General features: G+C 37.7%; 1 protein-coding gene across 1 annotated transcript in view; it reads right to left on the bottom strand.

Annotated features, from left to right (window-relative positions):
* The window catches only part of TRPM2 (transient receptor potential cation channel subfamily M member 2), a 43,175-nt gene extending 28,763 nt beyond the window's left edge, over nt 1-14,412 (bottom strand). Inside the window, 9 exon segments of the mRNA XM_039364228.1 lie at nt 1,867-1,969; nt 2,753-2,953; nt 4,744-4,805; nt 6,780-6,960; nt 7,797-7,960; nt 8,298-8,478; nt 9,775-9,943; nt 11,841-11,926; nt 12,314-14,412. Coding sequence (XP_039220162.1) covers nt 1,867-1,969; nt 2,753-2,953; nt 4,744-4,805; nt 6,780-6,960; nt 7,797-7,960; nt 8,298-8,478; nt 9,775-9,943; nt 11,841-11,926; nt 12,314-12,493 — 1,327 coding nt within the window. The 5' untranslated portion in view covers nt 12,494-14,412.
* Nucleotides 14,413-19,111: the final 4,699 nt, after the last annotated feature.

Below are 19,111 nucleotides of genomic sequence, written 5' to 3'. Positions count from 1 at the left end.
AAATAAACGAGCATTTCATATTTTGTTTTGAAAAAATTGCTAATCAAATCTCTATCAGGAGCCCTGGTGGCGTAGTAGTTAGCACTGCAGGCTCACTGCCCACTGCCGAGGCTGGTAAAATGAGGACCCAGATTGTTGGGGGCAATATGCTGACTCTGTAAACCACTTAGAGAAGACATTAAAGCACTATGAAGTGGTATATAAGTCTAAGTGCTATTGTTATTGCTATTAGTCCTGAGAATAATGAGTAGGGTTAGGCAACCTGGCATATTCTAGAAACTAAGCTCCCAGACAACTCAGTCAACAGTCAGAATTTATTCACCAGTACTTCCGGAGGCTCTACATCAGACATAGTACTAATAGATGTATGGATCAAAATTCGACGACAGAACTACAGGCAAGTCCCCAACTGGATCTCAAATGTACACACTAGAAATGTACACACACCCAAGGTTTATTCAGTTGGGGAAAGTAATAACCTATAAAAACATACTAGATGAGAGAGGAGAATTAAAATCGAGGAAGACTCTCCAAGATCCAGGGATAGAATTAGAATGGTGGGCATACCTCTAACTACAAGCAAGATATAGGCAAGATAAAAAAGATAGAACTGACAGAACTAGATAAAATGTTATTAGGTCCCGAGGATAAAATGATTAAAAAAATATATCATTTTCTTTTAGATCAGACAATGTATGAAGAACAGGTTAAGGAGACCATGTTAATTTGGAGTAGGGATTTTGGTTTCAGTATCGACCTACATATTTGGCAAGAACTGTGGGAAAGGAATAGGAAACTCACTTTAGCTACCTCATATAAGGAAAATCTTTACAAGATGTTTTATAGATGGCATTTCCCACCCGTAAGGCTAGCCAAAATGGGTTCATATATCTCACCCCTATGCTGGAAATATAAAACAGCAATAGGTTCATACTACCATATGTGGTGGGAACTCCCAAAGACTCATGAATATTGGAACAGGACACGAAACTGGTTGAGGGATATATTAACACTGGACTTAAGAGTTAAAACTTGAACTCTTCTTGTTGGGAATAACGACAGAAAAATACGACAAGGGAACAATCTACCTGCTGCTACACATCCTAACTGCAGCTAGGCTTGCTTTAGTGCAAAAATGGAAGAGCAAGGAAATTCCCACAGAGGAAGAGTTAATACATAAAATATTAGCATGTGCGGAAATGGACAGGCTCATAATGATATTAAAAGACAAATGTGGATCAGTTTATTATGAAACCTGGGATAAATTTTACCGCTGGAAGAATTTGAAGAGGACGGTCGGGATTAAAGATAGAAATATATGTTATTTTAGAACAAGTATTGTATATAAAACCTAGATGTATATGTAGAGATGAAGAATTGATTGTAAAAAGTGGAATAATCTGATAAGAATGTATATACTGGAATGTCACGTTAAATCCAATGTTTGTTTGTTTGTTTTTAACTGTATTATAAATAAAATTTGTAAAAAAAAATAGTCAGAATTTATTAAATTAACAAACATTGTATTTGGAGAATCCCAGACTGCCCATTACAGTTAATAATCTACCTAACAAATCAAATAAAGCATTTAGGCATTTCTATTAAATCATCTTTTAATTTTCTAGGTTTTATTCAACCTCTGTTGCAACATCAACATTTTAGGGTGTGATATTGGGCAACAGTTTTACCACTGCTTATGGTAATAGGCAGAATTTTGGGCTACTCACACAAAAATAAATAAATAGCTATAAAGTTATGTTTTGTCCTTCAATAGAATTGAAAAAGAGCATTTAGGCCATTAAGTCCAATTCTCTGTTCAAGATGATCACAAGCTATGTATCTTAATTAAGTGGTTGCTCTTCTCACCTTTGAGCATTGCTTGCAAAATGGCCACATCTATATCTTGCTGTCCATCCTTGCCTTCCCTGAAGACAGTCAGGAGCTGCTTGTTTCGCACAATATCCTGGATCTAAAAAGAAAAACATAATGTATAATTCTAATAAAGTGTTCTGTCACAATGTTATTGATGTAAGAATTAATTTTCAACTTTTTTAACTTTACATCCTCAAATCAGAATAATCACCACTTGTTTTTCTTTTTTAAAAAACTGAAGCTGATCCTATTTTTTCTAACACATAATGAAAAATACAGCCCCTTCAGACTGAGGAAATGTTAATTTTTCATACACTGTTATTTCAAGTATTTAAACACTTCTCATACTTAAAGGTGACCAAGGTCACAATTACTCTTTATAGGAGGCCAGTGTATCCTGAGCTCACAAGGCTGGCAGAAGAGCAGTTATCTAAGGCTACCAATAAGTGTGTAGCTAAGGTAATGGCCCCACAAAAAACTTCTAATTCAGTTTATGGTCAATATGCCATGCTGGTTACATTTATCTATTTGGTGCAACTCAAGACATTTGCTGTGAACTTGAGCTCTGCCAACTCAAGACATTTGAATCAGACCACAGATCTGGCTTCTGCCTCCATGAAGGGAAGCCCATATTCCTACAGGAATAATCTCCTGGAGTCTGCTCTGCCAGGAAAGAATGAATGGGGTTAAAGCAAGGCAGAAGGGGAAAAAGCTTTCAACTTTCTCTCCTTTTTCGTGAAAGGGTCCATAAAGGGGGATGTGAGATTTGTATTCCCAATTTATATACTGTATATCATGCAAATATCAGTAAGCAGTTCACAAGTTCCTTATGATACAGTTTCAACAAAACTTGAATCATAATTGGGATGATAAAACCTACCTTTTTGGTCCATTCCACAATCTTGTTCTCTGTGAATAATTCATAGCTGTCCTTGAAAAATATACTCAGTTTTTTCTGAATTAGGCAAATGCTTATTTTGTGGCTGGGGAGATTAGACACCTGAGCAATGACATCAGCTACTCGACCAGAGCCTTCTACAATCACACATGGTGTGCCATTGTTGATTGCATTATAGATTGTCTACAAAAAAAAATAGTTGGAATAGGTCAGCCTTTGAGGTCATATAATTTCATATCGCCAATAAATTAAGTGACAGTACCAATGCCAATATCCTTCTGGATGACCTACAGTCTGCTTTTTTCATTATCTGCAGCACATTTGAACTGGTGGGGAAAAAAAGCTCTCCCAGACTGAATCCCAACCCATGTGGATTTCAGTGGAAGATGGCAATAGCTTTATAAAGCTACAGCCACCAGCAAGCCTGTACACTATAGATTTATCAGGAATAAAATTTCAAGGTTAAATTTATTAATTGTTTTGTTTGAGTAACATTTTAACTATCGTTAAGCATCAATAGTGGAATGCTTCATAATATTTATCAATTTTAGCAACGTATTGGGCATTATTAATAGCCAAGTGACTAGAAGGCATTACAGTTAGTCCTTGACCTATGACCACAACTGAGCCCAAAATTTATGTTGCTAAGTGAGAAATTTGTTAAGTGAATTTTGCCCCATTTTATGACTTTTCTTGCCACAGTTGTTAACTGAATCACTGTAGTTGTTAAATTAATCAGTTATTAAGTGAATCTAGTTTCCCATTGATTTTGCTTGTCAGAAGATCACAAAAGGAGATCACATGACACCATGACAGTGCAACTGTCATAAATGTGAATCAGTTGTCAAGCATCAAAATATAAATCATGTGACCATGGGGATGGTCAATGGTCATAAGTGTGAAAAATGGTCATGTCCCTTTTTTCAGTGCCATTGTAACTTTGAATGGTCACTAAATGAACTGTTGTAAGTTGAGGACTACCTATATAATTATGTAGATACATAACTGGATCAATAAACTTATTCCAAGAGTTATAATTAATTAGTTAATGGTTTCTCATCTAACTGAAAGGTGATGAGTGCAGGGTTATAATCTACTTTTGAACATTTTTTAATTACTTGGATAAAGATCTGCAGATGAGTTAAACTCGGTAGAGTAGCTAGAAAACTAGTAATGTTCAAAATGATTGTGTTGACCGTGATTCAGAAATGGGCTGAAAATAGTAGGATGAAATTTAACAAAGTGAGTGCAAAGGTTTTCACTAACTAATCAAAAAATCAAATGCACACACACACACACATATATATAGACAATAATACTTGTGAAAGAGATCTGGCAATAGCAGTGTGGCTGAAAAAGGGTAAATTCAAGTTTAAACTACTTCAGCCAACATACAGTTTTCAAATTACAGGAATTAATAGTTCTACTTTATTCCTTAGTTGGTCAGATCCCATCTCTAGTTCTGTATCCACCTAGGCACCAACTGTAAGGCACAGCCTAGGAAATGGAATAAGGAAGGGCAAGATTTTTTTCTTTAACAAAGCTGTTTAGTAGCGGAAATAATATTAAAAAGAGAAAGTGGGCACCCTATATTGGATATATTCATATGGAGGCAAGGCAAAGACAACTGCCTGGAATATTTTAATTTGGATTTATATTCAGTTCAGAGTCATGGAGTTGAGTGTCTAAATGCCCCTCGCCCCCTCTTGTTCTATGATTCTGTAATCACCAATATTAGCATGACTGGCTTGTTACTGTCCCTTGTCTACAATGATTTCTCTTGTCCTTTTAGCTCACTGCGAACTCAACAGAATCTTAACTTGCTTTCATTTGTCTTGAGCAACTACCACCATCCAAACCCTTGTACTACAACAAATTCCTAACTATCTTTCTCTGAGAATCTTCTTGGGAATTAACAAGAACTCTATGCCTTCATAATCACCCAGTTATCCTGACAGCTGCAGAGTACTTACATCAAGAGTCCCAGGGCCACCCTCCAGCACTACACAAACAATAGGTATTTTAATGGCAACTCCTGTGGAAAAAGAAAATAAAAGGAGCAGTCAATTGTCCGTGTATTTAAGTGTCCTTCTTTCTCAGCATTTTTTTCAATTGGGTATTGTGATGCACACAGATGCTGATCCAGATTGGCAGTTATGAAACTAATTAATGTCAAGATTCTATAAAAAATAGATTAAAAACCAGTACCATACTAGCATAAAAATAAACCTAGTCTCAGGTTACTGAGAATTGTAGGTCTTTAGTCTGTCTCTAGTGGTCAGTCCCTTTATTTTTTAGGACAAAAATAGCTTAACTACTAAGCTGATAAACAATAAAAACAGAAACATAACTTATTTTATAAAATTGACAAATTATCTATTATTGATCCTTATCATCACTTAATTGTTTTCATAGCTACAACCTTCCCAATAATTTGGAATCAGAATTAGTGAATTTTCTCCAGATTGTGAAACTTAAATGGAAGAAATCACATTGTACAAGAGACGTAGTATGAAGATACCATAATCTACATCTCCAATAGCAGTACAGGAAGTTCTTGACTTACATTCATTCATTTAGTGACTAGGCAAAGTTACAACAGAATTGAAAAATGTGACTTACAACCAGTCTTTGCAATTATGATTGTTACAGCATCCTCATACTCACATAATCAAAAATTTGGGCGCTTGGCAACCAGCATATATTTACAATGGTTTCAACATCCTGGGGTCATGAGATAGCCATCTACAACCATCCCAGCCAACTTTCAACAAGCAAAGTCAATGGGGGAAACCAGATTTACTTAATGACCATGTTAATCACTTAACATGATTCTCCTAACCAGGGCTTTTTAACCAGTGGTACGGGTACCACCTGTAGTACATTGGCACCTGGCAGGTGGTACGTGACCATCCTAGAAAAGTGGTAGCGGGGGAGGGGAATGAGCTGAACCGGTGGCAGCACCACACAAGCCTGAGTGAGAGATGGCTGCAGCTGCAGGGCTGTCAGGACTGAGCAGAAGCACCAGGATCAGTACCGCTTTCCAGCTGATTCTTTGGGGCTGTCAGGGCTCAGTGGAAGCGCCAGGATCAACGCCAGGCTCCAGCTGGAGCTTGGCACTGATCCTGGTGCTTTTGCTGAGCCCTGAAGAAGCACCAATCAGCTGGAATGTTGCAGCATCTCCAGGCTCTTGTGATTTACATTCAGATGCTTGGCAACTGATTCATATTTATGACGGTCACAGTGTCCCAGGGTCATGTGAAGTGACCAAAACCTGCTGCAACCACCCAGCAGATGGGGGAAATAAAAACCAAACACTCCCCCCACTCCTGCTGCCAATCCTCAACAGAAATGCTCACAACAATGAAAACCTCAGACAGGAGGAAGAGCACCGCCGGGCGGGCAGGCAGGTGTCTTGCTCGGCTATGGCTTGGGGGGCACTTTTTTCAGTGCCATTGTAACTTCGAACAGTCACTAAGTGAACTGTTGTAAATTGAGGACTATCGGTACTTTATCACTTTTTTCCAGGTTTTTTTTTGGGGGGGGGTCATCAAGTTTTTGACACCTTGCTAGGTGACTGGTGGTACTCGGATATTGCCATATCCTAAAAGTGGTACAATGGGTGAAAAGGTTGAAAAGCCCTGCTCCTAACAATCATGTCAAAAGAAGTTCTAACAACCACCTTGCTTAGCAATAGAAATTCTGGCCTCAATTTTGGTCGTAAGTCAAGGACTGTCTGTACCATCCTAGTTCTACTCTCTTACTACATTTCCAACTTGATATCCGCCAGATGTGTTAAATTTTATTTGATAAAGTAATCGCTTATTAATCCTAGGATTCCAGATTATCTTGGTACGTAAAATTCCTTATTTGAAATCAGCAAGATTTAAGTGAAGAATTTATGAATATGAGTTGATCCATATGCCATAATCAGCATTGCAATCTATGCAAAAAAATATTTTAGTGTTCTTGGTATATAACATTTTTACCAGCAATAGGCTGCAATTACCTTCTTTCACCTTGGTTTGCTCTGAAATGTATTTCTCAAGATTGGTCCTCAAAGGGATCTCCACCCCATATTTCCCATGTGTTCCATCATCCACCAGAATGAAGTGTGAATGATTGCTATCCAGGCAACAAAGGCTTCCTTGAGCTTCCTCATCCAAAATATATTCTGCAGGGAAGCTACCCTAAAAATAACCAGGTTGAAAAAAAACCACACAGATTTATGTCCCATCTTTCAGCAGTAAAAAGTGATGTATATACCATTCCCACCCCCTACTTCTCCTTGTTTTTCTTTACTGAGAATGAGTGATGAAATGACAATGAAACAATGGATGGAAACTAATCAAGGAGAGAAGCAACCGGGAATTAAGGAGACGCTTCCTAACAGTGAGAACAATTAACCAGTGGAACAGGTTGCCTTCAGAAATTGTGGGTGCTTCGTCACTTGAGGTTTTTAAGAAGAGACTGGATGGCACTTATCTGAAATGGTATATGGTCTCCTGCTTGAGCAGGAGACTAAACTAGAAGATCTCCAAGGTCCCTTCCAGATTCTATTCTATTCTATTCTATTCTATTCTATTCTATTCTATTCTATTCTATTCTATTCTATTCTATTCCATTCCATTCCATTCCATTCTTGGCTACTACATTTTACCTTTTGGAATGGGATGCATTTTTCATCCAACTCTATATGGTTTTGTTCCTATATGTGATAGGACAGTGAGTGGACTATTACTGGGATAATTGAGCTATATCCAAATAGATAATTTTATTCATAGGTACCAAATATTAGAAACCCAAAGTCTAACAATGTTTACATCCCACAATTGTCCTTCTTCACATCCTTAATATTTAAAGAAGTACAAAGTTTTACAAGACATGCTGATTTTTGCTATATTGTATTTATTCTCTCTCATGTCAATCTACCTGCAAACCTCCTTTTCTCCAAGATAAAATCCATATGGAGTTGTATATGAGTCATTTCTTCTAATAGCATGGTCTGAAAATCTTTTTGGCTCACCGTGTGGCAGATGAGGCTATTACGGTTGTGTATTGTTCCCCAAGCTGCAATGCCAATAGCGACAATCTCGCCTTTATAGGTGCTGCTCAGCATAAAATCCTGTAGTGCTTCTCCTACTTGCTTCATCACACCAGTGTGAGAACCACCTGTGATGATCCATGCACCTTTAGAACAAAGATCACAAGTGTATAAAATAGATAAGACACTTTATTTCTCTATTTTTTTCCTATAGGAGATGAGGAAATATTTTATTTAGTTTTTAAGCAGAATATGTTTGAAGTTAGGTTGGCAATTTTTGACCCTCTGCTGTGTATTTTTTTTTTAAAACAAACAATTCTAAGTTTAGCTCCCGGTTTCCACTTTAATTAATGACTGTATTTTGTGTGTTTTTAATTATGGTAGACTATTTTGGGAGCCCATCTGGGCTGAAAGCTAAAATAGTTTAGATAAAGAAATAAAACCTCAACATACCCTATTAGTTTTGGCCAGTCATTGCTTTACCTGTTGTTTGTACCACTTTGGCAAGCCCCTGACGAAACATATTCTTCAGTCTCATCTTCATGCTGAAATTTTTAGCTCCTCCTGTCACTGATATTAAGAGGTTGGGTATATCAACCCCCCAGTACTGTGTAATCAACTGGTAAAGTGTTTTTGGAGAAGTGCTGGAAGAGACTCGCACATACTACAAAAAGAAAACAAAACACAGCAGGAATATATGATCATTCCAGATAGTGATCACTATGCAATCATGCCCAGAATCATCTAAGACCCAAGCTGAGCTATGTGGGATTTCTTACTCAAAATTACTTGAGTCTTGTGAATCAATGAAATATTACAAATAGATACTGTATAAGGAATATTGATGCAATAGGAAAGAATGGAGGGAATCTTCTAAAAACGTCCTAGAGAAAACCATTCTATGTTAGCCTGGTCTTCTCATCAGAGGCAACTCTTTACTTTCTACTTTCCCATTTCTATGAGCAAGTCTAAAGGAGGATAAGATATTTCATTCTAATGGGGTTCCAAGGACTTTATAGAACATGCTATTTAACGATACAATCAAGGAGATTCTAGTTGGGATATGCAGTGCTTTACCATAGATTTAAGAGAAAACAGTGAATTGGAATAAGCATTGGTGTGGACATAATAGCTTTCAGTAACTCTTTAAAACAGGGTGTCCAACCTTGGCAATTTTATGACCTGTGGGCTACAACTCCCAGAATTCCTCAGCCATCATAAAATGGCTGGGTAGGAAATTCTGGGAGTTGAAATCTGCTGCTCTTAAAGTTATCAAGATTGGACACCCTTGCTTTAAAACAAAAGTGTTCTTTCCTAGGATTGCACAGCAACTGCATGAGTCTGGAACAAAATGCATATACTTTAAAGCATTGCCAATAGGTATTATGTGAGTGCTGTGAATCTGAAGCACTACATACCATAGCCCTAAATTCTAGGCAATAAATCCAGAAAGATATCTGCTGTTGGGTCTTATAACTTCAGAAAAGTTCAGAAGTACATAAAGTTAAGTAGTATATAACATTTCAGAAAACCAACTACAGGTTGTCCTCAACTTACAACAGTTCATTTAGTGACCATTCAAAGTTACAACAGCACTGAAAAAAATGACTTATGACCATTTTTTTACACGTACAACCATTGCAGCATCCCCATGGTCACATGATCAAAATTCAGACTCTTGGCAACTGAGTCACATTTATGACGGTTGCATGTCCCGGGTCATGTGATCACCTTTTGCAACCTTTTGACAAGCAAAGTCAATGGGGAAGCCAGATTCATTTAACAACCCTGTTATTAATTTAATAATTGCAGTGAGTCTCTTAGCAACTGTGGCAACAAAGGTCATAAAATGGGGCAAAACTCACTTAACAAATGTCTCACTTAGTAACAAAAATGTTGGGCTCAATTGTGATCATAGGCCTAGGACTACCTGTACATCTTCAATCACATGTTAACTCACCTTCCCAACCTTTTGTCCCAATCCTGTAAAAGTAATGTCCCCAAAGGCATCTGTTGGCATTTCCTGGACATGTCTTCTGGGGTCCCATTCCTTCCCTTGGAAGATGATAGGTTTTATGGCTTCCTCTAAATGTTCTTCCCTGAGATAGCCACATTCACATGCCACTTTCCTGTACAAAAGCATAAGTAACAAAAAAAATACATATTGAAATTGCTATAATGACATAAATCATATAAAAGAGACATGGAGGTTAGAATAAAGGAGACTCCAAACACTAAAATAAACATAAGCTGAATTCACTGCTGTATATAATACTGTGTTATGTTGAATATAGTTGTACAAGTACTCCATGCCTACATGACAAATACAGAGCTTGAGAAATACAAGGACATATTTTCACATGTGTGAATAGTTGCAATATTTGCAAACACAATTAGCACAAAATAGATTTTTCAAATAGTATATGAGCAATTATTTTGACATATCCAATGTACTTATAACAATTTTAATTAGAAAGCAAGAATAAAGATAGCAAGTGGCAAGCTGGCTGAGAATTCTGCAAGAGGGAGTTCAAAACATCTAGAACAGACATGCCGGCAATGGGGTGGGCACAGCTTCCACGTTACACATCCAGCCTGCGGGCTGGCAGTTTGACACCCCTGATCTAGAGGAATCAGATTATGCAAGATTAACTACTGGAGTTCTCTAAATTCCCAATCATTACAGAAATAAACATCAACACTACTCAACATGCCTATACTTGGTTTATTTACTTGCATTTCAAGTGTTATTTGAGTATTTTATGCATATCAATTTTATTTATTTATATATGTTAGAGCCTCTTTTCTCACTTTTAAAAATAATACCAGATGGTTTTTCTAAAACATTCCAGTGTTCCTTAGCCTTTAAATCATTTCCATTTGACTGAAAATAGTTTAGCATAATCCTTCATCATGTTTTCTCTGAAATTAAATTCATTATCATTCCTTTGTAAAAAGAAGCAATAAGTGTTGCTGTCAACACCAAAAATATCAAAAGCTGCCTCCAATTATGTTTTGTGGTAATTTTCCACTTGCTGAAATATTATTGGGATTGTGTGCAGTATCACAATATTCAAAATCCTTTCAGTAATGAATCATATCTTTGTCCCAAAATGGCAGTGCTCTACCATCTACATCAAGGGTGTCAAACTCGCAACGTCCCATATGTATCACAACGTATCATGACTTTTTCTCCATTGCTGGCAATGGGGTGGGCGCGGTTTCGGCATGACGTATCCGGCCTGCAGGCCGGCAGTTTGATACCCCTGGTCTACATAATACTTTGCTTCTGTCAATGCAGCCTTTCCCACAAGCATAAGAATGGTTTTGATAACACTGCTTAGGAGACATATGAGATGCTTTCAACCCAATAGGTTAAAGATTGCTTACTGTCTGTAAGCTATTGTTACATTTGTGTAATTTCAAGTTGCACTTGTTTTTAACCACTGAGTCGTGTCTGACTCTCAGTGACTTTATAGGCAAGTGCTCTCCATGTTACCTTGTCAAGCACAGCTTCTTTCAATTGTTGTATGTTCAACTTTGCATCAGATTTGATGTTATCAATCCAGCATGTTCTTTGCTTGCCTCCTCTTCTTTGTCCACTAACCATTTCCAGGATCATTGCTTTCTCCAATGAATTCACATGCATAACATGATCAAAGTAAATCAGATGTAGTCTTATGATTTTAGCTTCCAGTCTGGTTTAACTTAAACTATCATTATTTGTTTAATAATTAATTCCACAGGTTAAATATACATGGAGCTTTTCAAATATCCTCACAGTCAACACCATTGGATAGCCCTAATCCTTGTGTTATAAAACAGGATTCCTGCTCACTTTCTCTATTCTGGCATGATTTTATATACAGTACAATATCTCAGTTATGTTTCCCCCTAGCAACCATTTTTCCAAGCTAAAAAGTCCCAACATTCCAGATTTCACTCAGTCTAAACCTCCCTGATAATTTTGGTTGTTCTCTTTTGCAGTTCTTTTAGGGATAAAGTTAATCAGAGTAGTTTTCTTACCCAGAATCGGATAACTGTGAACTTTCAATAAAATAAACACATTCTTTTTTCTGAATGTTTTCAGGGATCCATAAGCGGAGATTTTCCTGTGGAGTGAACAGGGTGCAAAAGATCAGTTCTTACTTAGAAAGCATAAAATCATCTCCTTCCCAGAGCAAATTTATATTCTCTACATAAAATACCAGGTATTTTGTGCTGCTTTTTGAGGAAAAATAATTCTAATATTACTTGCGGTCAATTATTCTTTAAAAGATGAATGGTTATCACATCTAAGGAGAGCAAAAAGCATGCAAAGTATAAACGTTATATGGCTAACTACAGTATGATTTTATACTCTAACAATGTATTTGAATATCTCCCCTATTCTATTTCTCTCTCCCATCCTTTTCAGGCCTAAGCTTGTAATTTCCATCCCATAGTAGGTCAGCCCTCAAACAAACCACCACCTAGCTCTTCCTTTTTCTTGAACTTGCCTTTTCATTTATGCTGGAAGAGAAGTGAGCCCTGCGCTTGCTCCTATTGGAAGGGCTGTTGCTTCTTCTGAAGTTGGAAATCATGGTGATATCATAGTAGCTCTCAAGATCAAGAGGATAGCCTTCATCATGGTGGATCTTATTCTGCTCCATTGGTATTCGCAGACCAGGCCCAGCCATGGCTACATTTGTTAGATCAATCACCAAAGATGTTCAAGTACATTTGGAAGACAAATTCTTGAAACTACCGTCTCAGACTTCATGGACTGCAAATGCTGTATTCTGCCTAAATTTCATAAAACACCAAAAAGATATTTCTTTTCTTTTTTTAAAAGTCCCCTGGTTGAAGCCTCTCACAAATACCTCATCTTTTAACTTGAGAATTTGGATATATTTGCCATATTTTTGTGTGTTCAAAGACTTCCGGTTTGGCGTTTGACGAGATGGGTGAAAGAAGCTGGGGCTCTGGCTTCTTAGCCCGATTTCGTTCGGCCCAGTGACCCCAAGGGGTTGGAAAGTTGCTCTGGAGGGGCAACCAAGAAGGAGGGATGCTTTGGGAGTCCAGACCAGATGGCAGTCAGTCTGAATGGACTGAAGAAACCCTCCAAAAGGACAGAAGAAAGGCTGCCTGGTAAGCCCAGACAGCCCAAGTCATCGCCAGCCGGAAGAGAAGTGAGGAGCCACAGTGCTCCGCTAAACAGTTGATTGTCAACAGTATGCTGAAACTGGGAGAGCCTGTTCTTTCACTCTTTTTCCTTTTGGACTTAGAAATGTTAATCCCCTCATTCGGAAAAAAGCTATGAAGTAAAGACCCCAGAATGACTAGGGGAGAAGAGAGTTAAAAGTGGCGAGCAATTACAGGAGGGGAAAGGATTTTAAGGAAGATAAAAGAATGCTTAAAAATCGAACTTAGATTGATTCAAAGAAAGACTGCTTAACCTACAGGATGTGGAGAAAAAATACATTTAATTTCTAGGATAAATAACTTACAAAGAACTTCAAAAGGAAACTTTGTAACAATCTTTTAAAACCAGATATTGATAAAACAGTGTATGAGGACATCTAGTGGTGAAAGGAAATACTATAGTAGTACCAAATAAAATAATTTGAAAAGTGTTTGACCTTGAAACAACACCTGGTGTAAACAAAGTGCCTTTATGTGAGTTTGTAAGAGAAAAGACTTTCTACAATTATATCTGTTGACTCTGGATACAACCAAAACAGGAATTATTTGGACACAGCGGGCGTTTTGCATCTGTGATTTGACTGGTTGGCTCGATTTTTTGGGGTTGGATTTTAGCCTAAGCCTTCTTTTTTACCTTGTTTTTCCTTTTTGAGAATTTGGATTTAGCCAAAAGTAGTTGGCTCTTTTTACAGTTTGGATTTTAGCCTAAGGTAGTTGACTTGAGTGCATCAAATCTCACCAGACTTATAAAAAAGACTTCCTCTGCACCCTCTGTTGAAACATCCAGCCCAACAAGCCAGGGATCTATTGAAACAATGTTGCAGCATGAGAAAATAAGCACTGCTCAAAATGAGATGCAAACTACACTAAAATTAATTCAAGAATCAATACAAAAAAACCATGAAGAGACAAAAGTAATTTTGATAAATTAATAGAACAAATCTCATACATAAAAACACACATGGCAAAAAAAAAACCAGACAGAAATGATTGACATGGGCAATATGCCAACTGTGCCTAGCCTTTTTCTGAAAGCTTCTTTTTAAAGGCATATCTCCTTATATTATATAGGGCTGTCATTAGTTCCTTGATATGGAAAAATCAGGTAGCTATCCAAAGCTAATTGCATAATGGCAATAGTAACTCATACTGTGATCCATGAAGAAAATAGAAACACAAGTTTATTTCCAATGACATCTGCAGTAAGTCACAATGATGCCAACATGAAGCAGGTGCTTATAACAGCACACACGGGTGATGTCGATATATAAAACCCACTATTATATATTCCCAGCCTAAAATCTTGTGGAAGTACTAATATCATGGTATTTGTGTGATGGCATCATTCCTCTTTGCAGATGTCCATGTTTGTTTCAAATCCAGTAGTAGTTCATACATAACTTCAGTAAAATACCTTTTTCTTCAGCATTTATCAACTAAACCCCTTTTAGTTAAGACTTTTGTACAGCTTGGATTCAACAGACATGGATTTCACAGAATACAAAAATATTTTTAGTGCAATTTTCAAAAAAACTTAACAGTTTTTAAGTAGTTACTAAACATAATATTACACTTAAAAATATATTCCGTTGAGAAATACATTCTCTCCTACAGTGAATGATTATCAGGCAGGTATCAAAGAAACAGCATTTAAGAGTTAGCATAGCAACATGTCAAACACCAATCAAAATAATATGCAATTTTGAAATATTACTCCAAAGTAACGAGGCCACTCAGTCCAATATTATTTGTTCTCATTGGCAGATATCTATAATAGCGGAGCAAAACCTTCTCAGACAAAACATCCTTGGGTTTTGAGTTGGTTAATATTCAGTAAATGGCACAAACATACCAAAAGCTAAATATGGTTAAATTAAATAAATCTATGCTTGATTGCATAGTCAGCTGTTGTTTAGACTGGATTTGGCATTTTTTTATCTACCTGTCCCAAAGATTTGGGAAAGCCAGAAATCTTTGACGGTGTTAAAGGAATTGTTAGAGGATGCATGTTGTTTCAAGTAAACCAGCCATTTGCAATTAATTTGATGGTGATTTTGTCAATGCCATTGGTGTTCAAGTGGTGTTCAAGTGGTGCTCTAGTTGTTATGGGATGTTAGCAAAAGGGTCTATTTCTATTGGTACCACTTTTGCTTCCTTTTGCCACAGCCATTCTATTTCTATTTGCAGGTCTTTGCATTTTCTGATTTTCTCCAGTTCTTTCTCTTCTGTTCAGCTGTCTCCAGATACTGCAATGTCCACTATCCAGACTTTTTTTTTCAGTTGTTAAGTCTGAGGTGTTATGTGGCAAGTTTTGCCTGTCTGAATTCTAAAGTCCCAGAACACTCTAACTTCTTCATTTTCTATTATTTTGTCTATTTTGTGGTCCTAAAAATTCTTGCTTGTTGGGCAAATGGTATTTCTTATCATATTTCACCATTGTTGCTACTTTATCATGCCTCTGTTTGCAGTCAATCTGTGTGGTCGTCTTCCAACAGCTAACTAGGTGGTCCACTATTTTTTCCAGGTTCTTGGAAGAACCAGAATTTGTGGTCTATTGCTGTCTTTTCAATTCTGGGTTTGTTTTCAAGGTCTTGTAGAGCCAGAACTAGCCCTCTGGTCTCTTTTTTTGCTTGTAGCCATTTCTGGATCTTGTTAAGTACTTTGCTTGCTATTTTTTAATGTACTGGCATTGTACCTGTGTTTCCCCCAAAATAAGACCGGGTCTTATATTAATTTTTGTTTCAAAAGATGCATTAGGGCTTATTTTCTGGTTAGGGCTTATTTTAGGGGAAATATGGTACTTAATGCCTCCATCTGGCTGATGATCTTAACTGGGGCTTATTTTGGGGAAAGGGCTTATATTACAAACATCCTGAAAAATCATGCTAGACTTATTTTCTGGTTAGGTCTTATTTTTGGGGAAGCAGAGATATCTTCTTAATTCTTTGGCCCTGATAACCAGGTATTGCCGCCTGCTCAGTCATAAACGTATGTGCTCTTCTGCTAGTGACATTTTTTTTAGTGTATAATATTTTCAATATCCGGCAGCAGCCAACTACTTGCTATCCACTGGTTTATTTTCATTTGCATGGTTCTCAGTTCCAATATCTCAGGGGCTGCCACAAAGAAGAGGAAGTCAAGCTATTTTTCAAGGCGCCTGAAGATAGAACAAGAAGCAATGGATGGAAACTAATCAAGGAGAGAAGAAACCTAGAACTAAGGAGAAACTTCCTGACAGTTAGAACAATTAACCAGTAGAACAACTTGCCTCCAGAAGTGGTGAATGCTCCAACACTGGAAATTTTTAAGAAGAGACTGGACAGCCATTTGTCTGAAATGGTATAGGGTTTCCTGCCTGAGCAGGGGATTGGACTAGATGATCTCCAAGGTCCCTTCCAACTTTATTATTATTATTATTATTATTGTTGTTGTTGTTGTTATCATACTAATTTATAATCATACATTCCAAGTAGAAAAGAATTTTGTAAAGTATTTCTGCAGTCATGGCTGAGACATTGTAGTTTTTCCAGGGTTAAATTAATAGCTTAAAACAATTGTTATAGCAATGTTAACAATAGTTATGAAACTGAACTTATTTATGTTGCATCTTTTAAGATGCCATAACATGGGACAATGTTATCAAAAGAAGTCAAATGGTAGAAGATAATATATTTAACTATTTGTGCATTGCCGTGGTTTTAACATGAATTATGTTGTACTGCAATACAGAAAAAGTTATGTGTGCCATTTTCAACTGAAAACAATGAAGCTAAAAGCAGACACTGTATGTCTGTCTATTCCATGTCCCACCAGCTTCAGAGAAATATTAGTATGCTTTGTTTTCTTTAAAAAATATTTCAGTAATTAGTTTAAGCATAAATATTGCTATTCAGTTTGGTGATTCTTTTCTACATCTTTAAATCATTAGCTTCAACAAAACCTTCCCTCAAGCATTAAGTTTCATTCAGGCTATAACTTAAAATATTCAAATGATAACATAAAAAAGAAAATACAGCATTAAGTAGTGGCCAGGAACTAATCTGTACCCTTCAAATCAACAGAAGTTTTGTGTACTCAAGTAGTATACTAGAAGTTAAAATGACATAAAATGAAATTACCTAAACAGTTACCTGGATGCTTGAAATATAATGTTAATACAAAAGGAAAGTACCCCAGACCAAGTAAGCTAACTGATCTATCAAGCCCATAAATACCAGTGGTTCCCCAGGGTTTCAGACAGAATTATTTCCTTAATTTTTTTAGATGCTAGGAAAAAGGCCTTCTGCACACAAACAAAAAAAATGTTCTGGTACCGAGCTGTAGACCTATTTATAAGATTCTGTAATTATTCCAGAATGGCTTCTTAAAAAACTTAGTTCAACATCTCAGAAGCCAATCTGAATTTTTTTTGTCCTGGATATATCACGAATAAGCTCCTTGCGATCATAATGCTAATTTTCTTCAGACACAAGCTGCAAAACCATGCACTTTTTGAATATGTTATACTAAACACATGCACAAATTTATGCACAACTTAAAAGGAGAAAATAAAGAGCACTATTGATTCCACGCAAATTTATGGCCAGTAACTCAATGCATGAGCTTATAGATCCACTTGCATATGCAACACACTCAGCAAGCTTTGCTTAAAATGTGGTAAGGATTTCTTCTGACCTTGCAATGCAGAATATCTCAACCTAGAAAGAACGCTTACTAAGCAATTTTGCAGTGCCAGATCAGCCAGGGTCTGAGTTACACTAGAATGGCTGAGACATACATTCCCAGCTTTTGATGCTTCAGGCCACTATCTTAAAATATGCAACAGAAAACAACCCAGATAGCTGTATATATTTTTCCAACAGCATCCTTCCAATCCCAATTTTACTCACATGTTCCTTGCCGATTATCTGTGAAGGACACACTTTTGTTTCATGCTGTAAACTCATCACCTTATTGCTGAATAATGCTAAGAGTTCACTGGAGCTTTTCTGAAGTGACTGCAGTTAAAAGGAGGAGGAGGAGGAGGAGGAGGCAGCAATCCAGGGGGGCTGCACTTTGCCAGCAAATCATACTGCAGAAGCTTTCCTAGTCATTTACAGAAACCTGATGGATAGGTCAAGTGAATTGAGTTTGCCAGGCTGAATTGCAAATGACTCTTGTTTGCTCTGCTTTATAGAGAAAGCAAACTATCTTTGATTCTTTGATTGAACGTTACAAAAAGGTGGCTAAATTCAAATTGCTCTAAGTTATTCAAATGTAGCTTTGTTCAGAATGATTATAATAAAATTAAATTATGTCCTAAATTAAGGTGACCAACTTTTTTACAATGAAAAGGAGGACACAAATAAATTGAAGAAAAATCGTAAATAAAAGAAACATTTTATTCATTGCAACAATAATACAGAATACACTATAATATAATAAATGCATAATAAAAACATTTGTAACAATAAAATTTTATATTGTAATTATGCTTACATGCCTATTATTTATTATTTAAATGAGTACTGCGCGGGATGGGCGGCGGAGGCAGGTGTTGCGGGCCAGGCGCTCCAGGATGGCCATGTAGGCGCACAGGGCGAGGTGGCGGCAGTGCAGGTCCAGCACTGGGTAGACCACCAGCTGGCCCAGCCCATGGAAGGTCAACCGCCCACCGCGCCCCCACCCGCAGCCACCCCGCCAGCACCACTGCCCTGTGTAGAGCGGGCCCCGCAGTTCCCAAAGCACCAGTTGTGCCAGTTCTGGCCCCGGGAGGCAGCCCGCTGCCAACACACCCCGCCTACAGCCACCCCGCCAGCACCACTGCCCACCCTGCGCAGCCCCGTGTAGAGCAGGCCCTGTGGCTCCCACAGCACGGGGGGCAGCTGGCCGCCACCACCCCTCACACCCTTGCCCGCAGCAGCCCTGCCGCTGCTACCTCTTGCGCCCACAGCCATTATTGCCCTAGCAGGGCCGAAGATCAAAAGAAACTTATCATGGTGTCCTTGCTCCAGTCTCCTCCAGGTATCTTCGGGACTAAGTAGGAGATGGTGTAGTTGGGTAGCAGGGAGGGGTGCAAAGTTCCTGCCAATTCACCTTCGCTGCAGACAACTTGCATGTGCAAAGTTTGCCGG

Source organism: Crotalus tigris, unplaced genomic scaffold (genome assembly GCF_016545835.1).
Source record: "Crotalus tigris isolate CLP2741 ecotype Arizona unplaced genomic scaffold, ASM1654583v1 scf7180000017591.2836849, whole genome shotgun sequence".
Classification (NCBI taxonomy): Eukaryota; Metazoa; Chordata; class Lepidosauria; order Squamata; family Viperidae; genus Crotalus; species Crotalus tigris.
This window is presented reverse-complemented; position numbering and strand designations above follow the sequence as displayed.